The sequence below is a fragment of the Barbatula barbatula genome, assembly GCF_947034865.1.
Source record: "Barbatula barbatula genome assembly, chromosome: 20".
Classification (NCBI taxonomy): domain Eukaryota; kingdom Metazoa; phylum Chordata; class Actinopteri; order Cypriniformes; family Nemacheilidae; genus Barbatula; species Barbatula barbatula.
In genome coordinates, this window is record NC_136783.1 from 16,882,669 (window position 1) to 16,901,973 (window position 19,305).

General features: G+C 39.1%; 1 protein-coding gene across 1 annotated transcript in view; it reads left to right on the plus strand.

Annotated features, from left to right (window-relative positions):
* Positions 1-18,980, plus strand: part of diaph3 (diaphanous-related formin 3) — a 214,110-nt gene extending 195,130 nt beyond the window's left edge. The window contains exon 28 of the mRNA XM_079482660.1: positions 17,459-18,980. Coding sequence (XP_079338786.1) covers positions 17,459-17,730 — 272 coding nt within the window. The 3' untranslated portion in view covers positions 17,731-18,980. The remainder of the gene's footprint in view (positions 1-17,458) is intronic.
* The last annotated feature ends 325 nt before the right edge of the window (positions 18,981-19,305 follow it).

A 19,305-nucleotide genomic window follows, 5' to 3' on the forward strand; every position in this document is an offset into this window, starting at 1 on the left:
TAGTTCATCATCTAATACTCTCCTTTACGTGTGTTAGCTTTAGTACAGTGTATGTTGTGTCTCCTTGTCCTGCTTGCTACGTGTGTGTGCGCTTTTCATTGTCATGCCTGAAAGCCAGCAGTCTTTCTTCCCCCATGACTACCCTGCTTTACAGACAGACAAAAGACCTTTGGGGCGTTGTTCTAAATACCCTTCTTAGAGGAGAAGGAAAACGAGGGAGGCAGAGAGAGAGAGAGAGAGCGAGAGAGAGATGTGTCACTGTCAGGCTTCTTGTTGGGCATCTCATCCCTGGTCTCTCTTAAGCATATATTAGCACTGTAAATCAGTGCTTCTGGTCGACTTATCGTATTTTAGATACATTTTTCTGAAATAGTAGATACCACAAATGACAGACAATAACTACTCTCAAATTTAAGTGATTGCAAACACGCATTTATTGGGGCAGATGTAAAAGTTGGTCACGTTGTTTTGCTGTTTTGGAAATGTGAGATATTTAAGATTCTGATGTTTGTTTTTTGCTACTAACTGCCTTTAACAAGATTTGTGAACGCCTTTCAACGATTTACCAACAACGATTTGATGATTTCGATCGCCCAGTCTAGACGACTAAGACATCTATTGACTGGTCCCCGTGAATTCCTGTAATTTCTCAGAAACCAGCCAATCCGATTGGAACCAGTGATTGAAGCCTGTACTTGTTTTTTTTCTGTGCAATATGCATCAGGTACTCTGTTCTTCGCTCCAAGCCCACAGTACTACCGGGTTCCGACCGACAGACAAGCGACAGCTATCAGAGCGCAAAGAAAAAGACCATTCTATCATATTACTGTATTCTCTGTCTCTCTTTGGCTGTCATGCCTAACTCTCTCATCTCGAAGTGCTTTGGATGACAGAAGGAGACCTAGCAGCAGAGGGTGCACACACTGCAGTGACAGACAGAAAACCAAATCTCAAGCTCAACCTCTTGGGGAGCGTTGTCATGGCTTGTTATTACGCTCATGTTCCAAACTGGGGCTGTGTGGTGTTTACGAGTACAGCAGAGTCGAGGGAGATGGAACTGAGAAGAAAAGTTGGAAAAAACTTAACCCCAATTTTTGTACCACTGCGCGGTTCAGTTTTGTGTAACCTGTTAGCACTTCAAAAGCAAAGAGAAAAAAAGACAGATATTGTTGAATTTCTTTCTGGGTGCAGTCGGTAGAAATAAAAACTCTGGTCTAGTTTGGAAAAGGCACCAATTTGCCAATGTGTGCACAGTCCAAAAAATGACCAGATTGGGCTCAGGAATGCTCTTCTGCAAAGCTCAAATTCAAGCTTACTCATGTGTGGGAATGGTTTTCTATTTTTGCTTAAAATCCATCTCTTTTTCTTGATCCCCATTTTTCTCTCCCTCTCTCGTTATAAGAGAATATTTAAATGTGGCTGGGGTTCAATCAATATTCCACCTTGGATAGGATTTTAATTTGCCGTGGCTGGCATTCATCTAAACCCTCTGTAATGACCATACAAACTTAATTACGCTAATAATCATGAGGCTCTCTCAGACCTCAATCCCCCCGTGAGTTTCAGTGGTCTGCTCCAGGCTGCATCTCCTGATGAAAACACTGAGGACAATTGACCTCCATGAGCCTTCAGATTAACTGCCTCCTTTCTTTTCTCACACTTCTGCTCTTCTCACACTTTCAGCCAATTTTAGATGATTGAAATAAGTCCACTGATGTTCACGTGTGTGTGTTCATGTGTGCATCACTTCCTCTGCTCTTGTACAATTTTTTCGCTGAGATTTCGGTCAATGGCAGAGGGTGTGTGTGTGTGTGTGTGTGTGTGTGTGTGTGTGTTTGTTTGGTTGGACTGTGTGTTTTTTGCTGAGTAAACACAAGCACAGGAGTTTGTAACAATAACTTGACACTTCAGTGTTATGGGAAGTTTAAAGCCTGCTCTCACCTCAACCCCTCATAAGCACTGAGCACATAAAAACACTGCTCAACCTCATAAAATCTAGTGTCAAAGTTTCAAGGAGCACTGAAACATAACACTGTAGCACAATAACACATTTTTACACTTATAAGGAGACTCATTTACTGTAGCCGTGGAAAATATTTGTAAAATTTCAGAAAAACATGTACAAATTTTGTTGTATTGCTTAAAAGTAAATTCACTTATTTTCTTTGCAGTATTTAAGGTCTGAAAAACGTAGAGCATCTTTTCTGTTATTTTGACCTGTTTTTATTTTCTGCCAATTAATACAAATAGAAGCAATATTTTAATTTGAGAGAAATATTGGTAGTTCATTGAATTTATCAAAATTTGACCTAAACACAAAGCTATAAATGATAAATAAAATAACCCTGAAAATAATTTGTTTCTGTGGTTGGATATTGTACAGTAATGAGATACAATTTGGGCAACAAAACTATTCACGAGTATAAGACGAGTTGCTTTACATCAGAAAATCACTCTGCGACCGTTTCCACTAGTTAGATTGTTATTAATTTCCATCTCCTGTGATCTGATCACAAAGCAGACGATGGTTTACACATAAATGCATCTCAAACTCACTTTGATTGGAATGCTTGGATATATAGACTAGGGCCTTACACATGTACTGTATACACAAGTATGTTACTTTTTGCTAATTTTTTCTGGATGCTTTTTTGGCTTGCAAAGTTCGGTCAGTAGGCGGTAGGGTTGCACGGTGTACCGGTGCTAAGGTAGCATCGCGATGCTAAAGCTTCAAACTTCCTGCGATGTCGCTCTGTTTTTCAAAAGGTAGTAACGTAGTGCCGTAACAAATTTTGCATATGCGCATTAACGTTCATTTAAACACTTTCATCTGTCTGTTTGCTGTGTTTCTCTCCTAAATGAATCTGTGTTTTGAACGATTTGGACAAGATAATGATTCAGTCAGTCATTCATCAGGACACTTGATTCTTGAACGAATCAGCTGTTTTGAACGAGTTGGTTGAATGATTCACAGACAAAAAAAATGTGCCACCTACTGATTGTTTTAGTCACATTTAAATGGAGCCTTACATTTTCCTTTATAAATATTGTTATAAATGCAATTTTTCGCACATTTTTTGAAATACTTCCAATGTAAACACATTTTTTTTGTATGTTTTTAAATCTTACCACAGTAAATATTATAGTATACTACAGTATTCGTTAAAACTTGTCCAATTACCATAGTTAATGCTACAAATATTGTAGTGTGCAGTATAATACAGTTCACTAAATACAACATTGGTTCATTTAGATCTGTGTATTAAGCAATTTCGGTCTATTTTGTAGATTTTAATTATGAACATGACAAAGTATCGCAATACTGCTTGGTATCGTGATATCTCATAAGATATAGTATCATAAGAAATGTTTATGGTACCGCGGCAACCCTAGTAGGCGGTCTGATGCTATTGTCCTTTACTCACAGTAAACAAGACGTGCTGTTCTTCTAACCCCACCATTAAACTAATGCTGCAAAGAAACAAAACACTACACTATGTTGCATTAACACAGTAACTTTTTCCAAAGTTGTTCAACTGCATTTAAACTTTTACAATAATTGCAAATGCTGTTATCCTGCAAAAACCTACAGCGTCGAAGTTAGAACAAGACTGCTCTGAGGGCACATTTGTTTTCTTGCTAGTGTTGTCTTGTGTTTGTGTCTTTAGGAAATGCGTTAGTGGGCCGATAATTGCAGGTAGAGCACTGCAGGGGCTCATGATTCTCGCTGTGATGTTCGTCTTATTCTTTTGTCTGTCTGGCTCCCACGTCGAAGTAAAATCAAGGAAAACATGGTCCTGTGCTGTGTGCTCTCGAGCTTGTTTGTATGTTCATGAACTCAGCTTTGAGTAATAAACCGTTACGTGGGCCTGTGGTTTATTTTTCACACTGTGGGATTGAGTAGTGTTGCCTGCATGTATCAGCCTTCCATTGTGGTGTTATTTTTCTTCTCTCTTTGCCTAGTTTCGACCCTACCTTCGGTAATGGATTAGGGTACTTCAAAATCCTATACACACGCCATAGCAAATATATCCACCTATAGACCTCCAGGGGCTCCTGACATACTTGTACACACACTCACATCGAGGGTTATTGTCTTCTTTGCCCTGATCATAGGATCTCACTCCCTGTTAAGTCAATAGTCCTTCAGGGCCACCAAGCGAGTCTCCAAATGACTGTACCTGAGCGCAACCAATATAAAGTGGTTCAATTCAATTACTCATGTTTCCTTGTTCTATGAGGTCAAGGGAAATGTTCACTCTCTCAATTGATTCAAATCAATAATTTCAATCTAATCTGCAGACTGTCCTTGGTCCCACAAACCACAGTACTATGTCTTTATAGATTATTGGTTCACCAGATACAAGCTTTGCGTCACCAGTGCATGGTTAGCCTTCAGAGGACTTGAATATATCTCTTTAGAAGTTTGCATGGACTAATTAAAAGGTTTTGTATTGCACCAGTTTTTAGTCGGGTCTTTTTCTGTTGTCTTGATGAAAATATTGTCAGAGATGTCAGCTACATTAGTCCAAGGTCACTTGTCCAGTGTACATGCATCTCTTTGATGAGGCCTTGTCCATTTTTCGGGAGAGGGCTGTTTGTTATGGTTTTCATTTAGGCATGGGCATCATTTCTCGCTGACGATAAATCCATTCGTCGTTTTTAACTTCTCTCCATCACTTATTTTCCAGCGCTTTGGCTTAAGGGAACAGTATAAAACTCTATTATAATTTACGTATGTCATTCCAAACTCATATTATTTACCTCCTATATTAAACACAAAACTATCGTATACTGTAGACTGTAGTTATTTGTATTTATCTTTTTGTTGAACTTCAGTAGTCTCCATGCTTATTATATGGAATATGTTATATTAATTTTGTATATAATATATTTTATACTTCAAGGAAAAGTTCACCCTTAGATGGAAACAAATCTTTCATAATTTACTTACTCATATGTTATTCCAAATCTGTATGACTTTCTTTTGCAGAACAGAAGAATATCCGTGACAAAAATTGACTTCCATTGTATGGACACAAAACCATTTCTCAAAATTGCTTCCTTTTACGCTTCAAAGAATAATGTCTAATGCAGGTTTTGAAAGACATGAAGGTGCATAAATGATGACATCATTTTTTTTTGAGTGAACTATCACTTTAAAATGCATCGTTGTGTTCTAGGGGAAAAAAGATTGAATTGAATTCATAATTCAATTTTCATATTTCAGTTGTATCTCTAGATCAGCTTTCCTTGACCTCTGCTCATCTCTGTCTGTCTTTGTGTAAGTTGCAGTGATGTTCTAGAAGAACACAGGAGGAGCTTATTGGTCCATGTCTTTTTAATTGCCCTGTCTTTGGCCAGGGGGGAGTGCAAAAATACACACACTTTCTTTCTCTACCCGCTTACGTGCACACATTACTCACCCCCACCCAAACCCACATGTACACACAAAAACACACATGCATAAATATTGAAACACTAACAAAGCATCTCACCGGACACCCAAGCTTTGGTTAATTTGTGGCCTCTTTTTTTCCTTTTAACGGATCATCTGTGACCTTCAAAAGGTCTTGCATAAAGTCTTATTGTGATGAGATGCCTGCCACAGTGGTCCAGGAGCGAAATGAACCATTAGCATTGCCCAGAAGACTCACCGCTGAACTGTTGTCTAGTATAATGATGTGTTGTTCACTACACCACAGTTACACAGAGACATGAAAATGTGTTGCCCGTAAAGCTGCAGCTCACTTTTTACCATCCCTTGATACAAGTTCTGCGTTTATCTTTTCTCTGTCTCTGCTCATGAATGTTTGTGTGCACGTGCAGTGATGGCACATGAAAATGCAAATCAAATTGTTATAATTTTGGTCCTCTGTTTCAAATGTCAGGCTGCTTCATTATTAAGCTCAGCGTGAGGCGGACAGAGACGCCGCGGTCGGTCGTTTTTGTTTGTTTATGAAGAGTGTGCAAATAATGCTTTTGCATATTTTATTAAATGCAGCCGTCCCACTTTAGCTTTCCTGCAACATTTTAGAATTCACCAAACGCAATCTCTTAAATGTCGTGTTTTCATCAGAAACGTTTCGAGCGAAATAAATTAAAAGCAAGGGGGCTGCTAGAATTTTATAGTCTTATTTAATTATCACTGCATATAGGAATTTATAGTGTGTCTGATATTTGACCTGTGTTTTGACTTGCATAACCTTTTATGTTTTGCTTATAGTCAATGTTTTCTTGTACAGCTGCTTTGTAACAATGAAAATTGTAAAAAGCGCTATATAAATAAAGCTGACTTGATTTAAATAAGCAGCAATGTTTGCAGCGTATTGTTTACAACTTCATGCATGGGCAAAACCATTGCCAGGGTTCTCTCGCTAAATAGAGGAATTCACTATTTCAGAATTTTTCTTTGTGAGAGCAATGTGTGTAGTGTTGGGTGAGAGAAGAGGCAAGCGAGGCTGTGTCAGAATGGCAATGAGAGTTGACCTTTCACAAGGCACAAGGCATCTGCTCTTATCGCCTACGCCAAAAGTCTCATTAGAGATTATGAGCTAAAACAATTCGCTGCCTTTTGCCTCTGTAGCCATTTGTTTAAGTTTAATTAAAAACATGTGACCTTCAACCTCTTTCATACTATGTGAAATGAGCTTTATTTGTTTCTGTTTGGGTTCTATTGACCGGTGCAGGATTAGGCGGGCTGATTTGATTAAATGTACCGCAGCTGTTGACATTACTCCTAGTTATTATTGTTGTATTAGAGATACAGAAAGCAGCGTTGCGGTTGACTCGAACAGAATGTGAATTGGTAGCTGAATGTGTTGCGCCCGGAGGTTAACACGCAGGTCAGAAGGGGGAACGTGAGCATTTGAATTGTGTAAATGTCAATCTGCGGACGACAAATGCTTGTTAAACAGAACAAATCGTCGCTGTCCTTGAGAACCTCTGCTGTGGATGTTAGTTATAGTCATTTTAATTGTCTCAGAAAAAGCTGTTTTTAGTTGAAAATTATACAAATCTTTACACATAATTACATATCATTTGGCAATGAAATAATTGAAGTCACTCACTAGGAGTTCAGTTTCGGTCAAGTATATAAACATATCCAAATTACATACCGTACAGGAAGACTAGAATTTTACCCAAGAATGATATATGTTGATTTTGTGTGCAACTGTAATTTCATAGTCAACATCTGTGGAAGGTGCTCGGATGAACTTAACTGTGAAGTGTTGTGAGAACATGGCAGGGCAGAGGAAATGCCAGTTGTTTTGGGAGGAGACCAGGAGAGGAACATACGTTTTGTAGACACAGGCAGTCTGTTTACCAGAGCGGTCCTGTCTGCTTGTTAAAGGAAGCTTTGAGCGTGATGGAGCCGCCTGTAATATGATATGGCATATGAGATTTTATTTTTAGGACGAAGAGGCCTCCGCGAGAAAGGTTTATGAGGTTTTGAGTGGGTTTGTCTTTTTAAAAATTCAACTTAAATGAAATATGGAGCATGACTCGAGGCTGTTTTGAATTCGTAAGCGCGTTTGGCGAGGTCGGATGCACATATTGAGAGCTGACGAAGGCAGCGGCAGCGTGAAGTCTAGCGGAAGGGCCGTTGACTTGAACCAGCTTGACTCGAAGCCCAGGGTGGAGGAAAGCGAGAGAGGAACTTCAAAAAGAAATTAAACACAATAGACCTTTTGATCCATCATCTGATGATGAAACTAAACTCCTGATCAGAATCTGTGATTTTCGCTGCAGTGGATCTTAGTATTGATTTTCCAATGACCTTCTATAGAAATACCTTCCACTCACTCTTCCAGGTTAATAATCCATGTATGGAGAATTTATGTATACTCTTTAATCAGAAATAAACAAGCTTTGGACATCCGAAAATGTTTCACGTTGCTAGTATCCACATTAGCATTCACAGTATACCGTTTCTTGACATAGCGAACAAGCACACGCGATGAGACACACAATGGGCCATTGCCAGCAATCATTAGCCAATGTTAGCCTTTAACTGTGTTCAACGCCATACAGACGTGGTAATACATTACAGCAAACTCCAATCAATTCTGGCCACCTCTCCAATCCCTAGTACCTGACACATTACCGTCTGCGCGATCCCCCTCTCTTGTCTCTCCTATACCTCTTTCTCACTCCATCTGTAGCTCATCAGTCAGTCTACTCATTGACCTAGAAGACTTTGATGGGAGAAAACGAGAAAGAATGATGAGAGAGAGAGAGAGAGAGAGAGAGAGAGACAGAGAGAGAGCACGGTCTGTACTAGGCCTGAAATCAATACCGCTTGATGGCAACTGACAGGAGTAAGGGGAAGTCAGCAAGGATGGAAAAGAGGAAGGAGAAAGAAGGTTTGGGAATAAGATTGAGCAAGACAGCCACAGACAGAAATCTGAATGAGAGCGGGTTGGAATGAATAATTATCCATCCCTGCAGTACCACACAGACAGATGTCATGTAACAGAAATATTCAGGAAACTCATCAGGTTTGGCATTCAAATGAAGACTCCTTCTCTCTAATTACTTGAAACCCCAGCCCAACTTCCTGTGCTGAGATGCTTCACTGAGTCTGCCAGCGTGGCGACGTCTTCATATGATTTTTTTGCTAATTATGAAGCTCCACAGTCGTCGGCCTAGTTGATTTAGAAAGCCTGTTTTATGCTAGATCAGATTAAAGTTTTTTTTGTTTGCCAGCATGCTTGTAGCCACACAGAAATGATCATGGACTTTGCATTGCAGCAGAGCGACTTGCAAAGAGAGCCCGGCGGACTTAATCTCCGTGAACTCCGTCTTTCTCGCTTGGCGACTGTCAGGAGACACTCTGCTATGTCTCATATATGTCACTAGATCTGTTTCTCACTGTCTTTCTAGCCCTGTCCCAGAGCTGTTGTCTGATAGTTTACAGCTGTGATGCCAACAGAACTTTTTATTCGACCAGGCTCTTCCCTTTGAGCCCTTATTTCTGTCTGAGTTACTTTATTGTACCTCGCCACTGTGGCAGTGCTTTTTTTTACCTAATGCCTTACCTTTTAAAGCTTTCGACTGAAACCTAAGACTGTTATTAAATTGTAATGCAATCAAGCTCACTGCAAAGCAAAGACTAGCTGAAATGTAGAGGTGAGCGAGAGTGATGTTTAACTAAATTAAGCAATCCAAATGGTGGTGGTGGTCTCAGGGCGTTAGCTAGCATTAAGCGGTGATTCGGATGTTTGAGAGTGACCTGTATTGAGCACCGGTTGGAGTTTAGATCAGACATACATGGTTAAGCAGTCTCTGCGGTCTGGTCCTCTCGACAGCCTCCAGCTTTTCAATAATCAGCTCGTTTCGCAAAGCTCTTGTCCGAGTTGGTCTAGGAGTTTATTTACATTTATCTGCATTGCCTTGTTACATTATTAGTTTTTGTTGTAGTTTTCCATAGTCTGTATACACTATCGTCCAACTCTTCATATATATTCTTTCCACATTTAAAATAATACTGAACCCATCATATTTTAAGTATTTGGGGTTTATATTCATGCATTTGGCAGACGCTTTTATCCAAAGCAACTTACAGTGCATTCAAGATAGACTTTTTATCAGTATGTGAGTCAGTATGAAACCAACAGACTTTGCTTTGCCACTGCAGTTTCTAGCAGGAACTCCCTGTTGGGTTAGTAAGTAGTCACCTTGTATAGTAGGGCCGTCAAACTATTAATCGCATCCAGAATAAAAGTTTGTTTACACACAATATATGTCTGTGTTCTGTGCATATTCCTTTTGTATTTATAAACTATGAACGCCATAAACACAACATCCGTTTTTTTCTGTCATCATTGTCTAACGTTACATTATAGAATCACGCTCTTATTCATATAAAGGCCTTTAAACTATTTGGGCTCGATTTGAAATGGTTGTATTGATATGGACAGCTTCTGGCTGTGGAACAGCTTTTGCGGCTCAACGCGACAGCCGTCCCTTCTGGTGTACACATGGGCTAAAGGCTGCGTCAGAATCATTCAGACACTCACCAGTATAAGATTTGATTAATTGTGATTTAAAATCTATTGACTGCCCTATAATAAACACATACCTGTACACACAAGCATATATTTAGGAAAAATAGAAACATTTATATTGAATTATTAGTAAATATAAATGTATGCATGAAAATATTTCCTTAATATGTATACATGTACGTATATGTGTTTATAAATACAAAAAAATACGAGACTTATATTATGTTAACATAAACTTTTCTTCTTGATGTGACAGGCCTATTAAATAGCAACACCCTGGCAACCATACACAATCCTTAGCATTAAGTTAGCGTCAAGCACTGTAATCAACCTCTGTTGCGTGTAATCATGACCATTATCCACATTGCCAACGCACAATGACAGTTGTGAATTTGCTGTAGATGAATATATGTCTTCTTCGCCTTCTGTTCTCCTGTCTTACCATCTGTGTGTCAATTCTATCTGTGTTTGTTGTACACGCATATGCTCTGTCAGTGCAGCAGAGGAAGGCCAGGTGCTGTCCACTATTTTTTCTTAAAAGCCTTTTGATCCTGTAAGACACCGTAATGCAATGTCACGCTCAACCGGCTACATACCTGGGTCAGACTTGCACTGCAGGGCATAGGTTTCCCGAATACATACAGTAATACCCTCTATATATCTCTTACTTAAATTTCCCTACAGTTATTTTCTTGTTTGTTTTACCGCATTTTCCAAAGCATCCGTACATACCAGCAAAACAGAAAAAAAGTGATGATCATATTATTAGAATGTTTATCACTACTGTATTTTAATATAGCTTGAATATTTTTTAAATGTTATACAATGTATTGTTTACAATAATACTTTTGAGATTAAACTCAATAGTGAATAATGCAATATCTGGGCATATGACTGCCAGCTATGTCAAAGTAAATTAGTATAGAGTGTATGTGGGTGCATTCGAGTCATACATGTTGACCTACATATGATATTTGCATCACTCTCATTTATGATATCTATATGTTTTTGTCTTTCATAAATTGGTCATTATGTTGTACAAATTGGCATACCGATTATTTTGTCAACATCAAAGATCCCTCTAGAGTCTTTCTGATGCCGGGATACAGATGTTTCATCTCAAAATCATGAAACGGCACAACATGCTTGTTTTATTTCAATTTCTCTCCTTCTCCCCTAAACAAATATCATTTGGTGACATTCTCATCTCTCCCCGGGTTCAAGTAAGCATTAAGCCGTTTTCATTTGTAATTAATTTTTGCGAAGCACTGAATGCTGTGGGATTACAACTCCCCACCGCAGGTCTTTGTTAAAGACTCTGATTATTCAATACAACTGCAGAGAGAGGGAGAGATAGATAGAGGAAAAGAGAGCATTTACGCGGGTATAGAGAGAGTTAGAGAGCATTTGTGCAGGTGTAAAGTGAGAGCGTTTGTGCAGGTATAGAGAACTCTTAAGAAGATATATAGAGAGATTATTTATACATGTATAGAGATGGAGAACAATTTTATATATATGTATTTATTTATATATATTAGTGCTGTCAATTGATCAAAAAAACAAATTCTGTGATTAAACACAGTTAATTGCACATAACATTAAGGTTTTTAAAAATACTATATTCTAATAATTTCACATTTAATCTGCAAATGTAATGTAGCAACAACAGATTTATTTAACAACATCATTTTATGAATGAAAGCCAGCATTCTGATATTAGTACTGCAGCTGATGTCTCCATTAAATAGATTATTTTTCTTTATTTTAACATTAATTATAGCCGTTCAACATTTAAGTACAGTATAATTGCGAGCTGTCGTCATGTCTAACAGGTAGGAAATATACAGAAATGAAATGAAGGTCTCAAACAGTCTTTAATGCTAAATTCTAAATTAAATACAGAATAGAGCTACAAAACACATTGAGTTCCTCTTTTCTTCTGTTCTTTGATTAACATTAATGAAAGGAGTCAGATTTAAGAATGTGGTCCCTATAAAAGCTGCCACTCTACGAAGATCTGATGCACTTTCCCATTTTCACAACTCTTCTCAATCGTTTAGGATTTTACTTAACACGTTGGAATCTGTGCTTACGAAAATGCTAGACAAAACGGGCTTTCTTGCATAATGTGTTTTTGTTCATTCAAGCACGAAAGAGAACTTAATACTGGTGCGCTTTCTGACGGAGATTCATTGTCGCAGCCTTTAGACCGTGACTGTATACACCAGACGGGACCGCTGTCGCGTTGCGTTTTGATGTGTCCCACAGCTAGAAGCTGTCTATCTACACTTAACGTGTCAAAGCAAATCACGCTTAAATGGTTTAAAGGCCTTTACATGAATAAGAGCGTGATTATATAATGTTAGGCTAGACAAAGGATGACCAAATAAACGGATGCTGCGTTAGTTGCGTAAAATATTTTCGGAATCTGAAAATCCGTTAACTTAGCGCGTTAACGTTCACAGCTCTAATATATGAAGAGTTTGGTTCCAACATTACATAACTTCAAATCATGTCTTTTATTGTGCTTTCCGAATAATATCGATCGATCTGAAGTTGGTTTGTTTTGATTTGAGCCAATATAACTCCAAAAATACAGCTAAATTTGCACGACAAAACACAATAAAAACATGATAACATAATAAAAACATTGTTTTAATTTTTTTTAAACGGAGTTATTTCATTTTTTAAACTCTTTATATATACTGTATGTGTGTGTATATATACAGTATATATATATATACACAGAGAGAGAGAGATATAGAGTGAAAGAAAGCAAGAGCATCTATACAGCTATATATAATGTATAGAGAGGATATAGTTACAGTAGATATACAGAGAGAATATTTGTAAAGGAATATAAGAGTAGGAGTATATGCTGTTGTGGTCTCAATACCAAGACCACAAGATCAAGACAGCAGCTCTGACACACACATAAACACATGCAAATCCACACACAAAGAATCACATGAAACACCCACACACAACAGACTTTGGAGTAAAACAGAGCAACCTCTGAATTATGCTGTTTTATAGTGAATCATTACTTATTCTCTTTCTGAACCTCAAAGGTTCTCACTCACGCTGACCTCAGAACAACACCTGCACCTGCTCATATACAAGTCTCCTGCTTGGGTTCAGGGGTTACGCAGCTACAGCATGGAAATGAAAGAAACACATTTCCCACATTACCTGTGCTAATTGGTCTTCTTCTGAAATGAATGTCAGTCACAGTGCAAAGAAACAAATAAACATGCTTTACCTGTCGCACCGATGGGGAGCTGGGCGGCTGCTGGGTGCCCAGTGGATGAGGCATGCCTATGCTGATATGCTTAATTACTGCTTAACTCCTGTAGGCATAGGGGATAATATGCGGGTCATCGCTCTCCCGAGTCCTTCATTCAGACAAAGAGGGACATTAGACCGTCATGAGCTCAGAATTACAGCTCTCTTTATCAGCCAGGACTTCCTCTCTTTTTGGCTTCATTTTACAGCGGCTAGATCACACACTCTCGCACTGTACGGCAGTAATTACGGTATTATTTATTACCAGTATTTCTGGTCTAATTCACCCGCTCACAGAATTAGCTCGGATTTCTCTTGACCTTGTCCGCGTGCAATTTTTCCTCCCGTTTTTCTGTTTAAACGTAGATAAACGAGTGTAGGGGAGAGTCCAAACAAGAGAGGGTCAGTGGGATGGCATGATCATTAAGCTAAATTTGGTTATCAGACTGTGGTTTTACATCAGCTCGCTTTTCTGGTTGTGTAACTGTTGTTTTCCCCAGCAAAGGAACTGAATTTTCCATGCTTTGTCCGTATATGTCCTTCTCTGTACGTTAAGAAAATACGAAGGAGATTATTGATTTGAGGAAAGGTAGCATTGACTAGACTTGCATGGTCATAACATCATCCACTCCTACAAGGGAAAGTTAACCCAAAAATGTAAAATGTCGTCATTTACTCACCCTCTCGTCATTTTAAACCTGTAGGACTTTCTACTGCAGAACACAAAAGAAGATATTTTTAAGAATGGTGGTAACTGAACAACGGCGGTACTTGGATTGGTTTTGTGTCCATACAATAGATGTGAATGGGCACCGCCATTTTTCGTTTTTTATCTCTTATGTATGTTTGACCCTCAAAGCACTCCTTGAAAACAGCACGGCTGTCATAAACTTTTCTCCCACCGAGCAAACTCATGTTAATTTCCATGCAAATTTGACTCAAGCCATTCCCCCAGCATTCAGCAGGTGCCATTTCCAGCCTCATAACACCCGGCAGACGGATAGTATATTTTTTTCTAATACTTCTATAGATGATATTGCATTCTGTACGGCGTGCAGAAGGGAAATTACGTGTCGCCGGTTGCATTGTGTGGAGTCCCGGTTAGTGCGGGACAGGCTCCGTTGCAGCTTATCGGACGGCTGTCTGCGTTTGAGCTCGTTAGGGTGATCAAGTGCCCTCGTCTGCTGTCACGTTTCATTGAGTCGCCTGCCACAGGCAGAAGTGAGGGGAAAGTGCAGGAGTGCGAAGAGATGAAAAGAAAGTCGGATCCTCGGCGGCCCACAGCACAAATGCAAATTGAGCAAATGATCTCTCAAGTCAGAAACCAGTATTTCAGCCCTGTTCTGTTCGAAGAAAGAAATGAGAGCATCTCTGTTGGACGACTGTCTGGACGACTGTCTGGACGTGAGCGAGTTTTTATGAGCCTAAGTGAAGAGGCTTACTGATAAAAGGAAAGATTGGCATGCTGATTTCTAACGCAGTGGGTTTGCTTCTTGCATGTCTGAGAGATGGTGAAAGTTTTGAAGACGATTATTTAATGTTTTTAGAGTTCTTGAATAAAATAATTTATAAAAAGTAGATGGATAAACAGAATTTGGGCTTTTAACCTTAATAAAAAGACACAAATAAATAGTTCATTCAAAAATGAAAATTCTGTCATCATTTTCTCACACTCTTGTTATTTCAAACCTGTATGACTTTTTTTCTGCTGAACACAAAATATATTTTAAAGAACGTTAGTAACTGAACAACGGAGGTACCCAATGACTTTTATTGTAAGAACACAAACCAATGCAAGTCAATGGGTGCCACCGTTGTTCAGTTACCCTCATTCTTTAAAATATATTTTTTTGTTTGCTGCCAATGAAAGAAGGTCATACAGGTAAACATTTTTGAGTAAACAATCATTTTAAGACACGACTGTCACAATAATGACAACACACTCGAATTTATATCAACAGGGGCCTTCTGAGAGAAATAATCAAAGAGGTTAACGAAATAAAACGGTATACGAGAGCCACATTCAGAATATGTTGGAAGAAAGACCCTTTTAAGAACAGGAAACAGCAAATAGGACAAGCAGGAAATGAAGCCGAAAAAGGAAGCGCCAAAGAGACTAATGAAAGTGGCCTGAAGCATAGGGCAGAGAGTGGCACACGGAGACAAACGAGTTCACATTCTCACAAAGCAGTAATGAGAGCACAGAGAACTCACTACCTCACACAGATCACTGTACACTACACACACACTCAGCCGTGTCGTATCACACACACGCACTGTTGCGCTTCACCATTACTGTTACCATGCAGTCCTGTGTATTACACACAATGAGCTGCATTCTCTCTCTTCTGCCTGTCTTGGAAGTTTTCAACAATGACAGATCGCATTCCACTTTTATTTGACATTGTTTGGAAATGCGGGACATCATTATGTTAAAAGGGCAAAGGTCCTGGGTTAGATTTATGTGTAACACACATACTGATAAAACGTGTAGCTTGTGTAAGTCTCTTTGGAAAGAAGTGTCTGCCAAAATGCATACTGTGTGTTCAAATTATGAATTGTGAACCAGTAATAAAGAAAATCCAGAAAACTAGTAGAGCTTCAGCAACCACATAGCAACACAATGGCAGCAGGTTTGGTATTTTCTTTAGAAAATAAAAACTAGTTTTGCCTTGCTATCTCAGTCTTACAGCTGTTGATAAAGCTCACATTAAAAGAGATTTGATTTGCTAGTAGTTTGCATCTGTGTAATGCAAGTAAGTGTGTAAGTAGCTTGTACATTTGTAAAGTATCAGGACGAGGCATTGCAGACTTTAAATAGGAAATTTCACCACAGATACAATAAAAACAGCTGCGGCTGGGCACATTTTCAGAGATTTAGGAAGGAACAAATCATTTGTGTGGTGGACTCCTCTGGCTGCAGTGTTTGCTGTAGATGGTTCATCGCTTGCTCTCTCTCCCTCATCATCTTTTCTTGTTTGTGGAGATGGTCCTTTTTTTAAAGCACTCATACATCACTCTGTCCCTCGCTCTTTTTGCTGAAGTGAATGGGTGTGCTTTGCAGCTTGGCGAGACTGTGTCTGTAATGTGGAGGTGTTCTTCGTGCGGTCTGTAATGTTTGCTTTCATCAGAGAGCGGCCCAGCCCAGTCAAGCCCAACTCAGACAGCCCCGCAAAAAAATAAGAGACCCTTTTATGATCTTAAAATATACTGTTTATAGGAATGTGTTTAGGTCAACTATAATTTTAGTTTCATTCTGTGAACTACTAACAATGTCTTCCAAATTTCAAATAAAAATGAAAACTGGAGAAACAGGTCAAATTTACAGAAAAGGTACTCTGTATTATTTCAGACCTAAAATACTGCGAAGAAAACAAGTTTACGGTACTTTTAACAGTAATATGTGTACATGTATTTCGGAAAAATTCAAAAATATTTTTTTTGTGAAAACCTCATTTTATCATAGTTATCATGTGCCTTATCATGCTGTCTTTCATGTTTGCTGTTGCATGACTTTGCATGACCTTTGTCACTCATGAGGTTTGATTTTGTCGAAATTCAACAAACACTGGACTGAAATTGCCACATTACATCTAGAAATGTTGATTTGCAATGAAATTTTGGAATGGTCTTTTCCACATCTGCATATACAGTATCATTGTCACTATTCTTCAGTTTATTTAAAAAGTACATGTAAAACACATGTAAAAGCTATGAAAAGCATTCACAGATTTTAGACCCCCCCCCCCGACAAAGCAGGTGAGAGAAAGACAAAGTCAGATGACCAGGTAGATGTTCAAGGTGCAGGGCAATAAGTCAGTGTCAGTTTCCCATCAGCCTCTGCGCCAGATAAAAGATTTAGAAGCAGAACGGCTAGGAGAACATCAACAGCAATAAAAAGGTTGTGAGGTGACATTATGAAGGTGAGTCCTGCCTACACATTCCCTGTGAGGAATCTTCCGTCTGAATGTGCGCCTGTTTAATTTTTATTGTGTTGTCATGCTGTCAGCTCCATCTCTCCGCTCCCTTCTTTCCCATTTATCTGCTGAATTTAGTGTCAGAAAGGCCCACCTTTAAAGAGCGGTTTATAAACATTTTGACGTGAGCCTGTTTGTTTTATCTTCCCTTCATCCCTCTTTCTCTGCCTCCCTTCTCTCCCGCAGAAAACATGAAAGCACCTCTGCAAAGGTCACGGTCGCGGCAGAATATCAATTTCAGCTCGACACGAGCACCCACTGCCAAGGAGCCTCATTACGAGAGCGAAGCCCATTCGTCTGCAGCCCACAGAGCGATCCACCGGCCCGACAGGGAGAGAGAGAAAGACAAAGAGAAAGTGAGAGAACGAGAGAAGGAAAAAGAACAAACTCCACTGCTTTGTTCGTCCAACGGCGACACGGACGTGGAGGCCTTGCTCGCTCGCCTACGTGCCCTGTGATGAAATCAGCACCTCATGTACCATCGGCTTGACTTTGACCTCTAGTCGCATGGTGATTTCCAGGCTAAACGGATTACACAAGGGGTTAAAGTCACCTTTTGCTAGTAAATGCTGTCAGGTCGTTACACACACACACACACACACACACACACAGGAAAAGTCTTAACAATTAACCTTTCCCATTGGCTGACCTTTTACCTCTAACAACAGACTAGTTGTTCACGGAGTCATTGTGCTGGTCTGGTGCAGGTTGAAAACCTGAAGCTTTAGTCGTCACTGTCTTTTATTAAGCACCTAATTACTGGACAGTTTCGAATGACCTTCGGGTCAAGCACTTGTCTTTTTTTTAAAGAATTAAATAGAGCAATTCTAAGTCTTTAAAACGCTTTAGCCGCTTCCTAAAGATGACGCACGGGTGTGCGTATTTTCACATACGTAGCGAGGACCGAGCTAATATATCAAATCATTATCTTTCCCTAGAGCATCACATAGATTAAACATGCATATGTAATATTATAAAAAATTATTCGTGCTTGTCTTTTCCTGCCACTTGTTTGTGTTCATGTAATCTAATATTTTATTATGCATGAAAGTATACAAAACAATATTATCAGTGTACACGTATATATTTGTTTCTGTTTTTGAAATATAAAGTACATTTTGGTTTTGTCACCTTGCAAGAGATGGTACTATGCATAAGCAGCGGTTCCGTATAATAAGAGCAGCTAAAGTAAAATCTCTGAGTATTTGTACAATACCTGACTGATTTAATGCACACTCCTACTCTTTACATTTGTTCTTCAATATGCTCTTCTAAGATGTACCATGAATAGCGTTTCCTTTTTCTGTCTCTCGTATTGTCTGACATTCAATTGTTTTCGTTATGCATATGTTTGTCCGTTTGATCTGTCTCTCTTATGTGAGTGTAATTGGGAGGTTTTCACATTCCTCCTCATGATGTTTTTTGTTGTGCTGTTGCTGATGTGATTTTCCTCTTTACTGCTCTCAATCAGGTGTGACATCAGGATGAGATTACCTATGAAATCGCATCTAGCTCACTTCCCCTCTTTTTATTCCTTGAAACTGCATTCCTGTTACTGTATAGACGATTTGGGGGGAAATCCTTTCGGTGAAATGTTTCAAATAAAATTTGTGAAAGAACTCCTTATATTTTGTTTGGCTGTAAAATGTGCAAATTTCACTTTCCGTTACATTTAGTGTTAGAATATCTCATTAAAAGAAGGCTGCCTCTGTTTATTTCCGAAATCTCATTTTATGCACCGTTACCTGAGACTCGGGTCTAGGGCAGGGAGGCCTTCTCATCCTGGAGAGTTGAAAGCCTCTGCTACCCACAATCACACTGTTTATTGTGCTGTAAATAATAATAAATGATGTTTCCAAAAGCTACATGCCAATTTAATCCAGTGGAAATGAGGGAGGTGGTCTTGGCTCATGAGCTCAATTTCTCTTTTTGACAGCAGAAGGGCTCTGGAGTTATCAGCTGTCATTTACATTCAAGAGCGTAGAAAAGAAAAGGTATGCTTTTTTATTGGGTTCATTAATGTGTGTTATGGT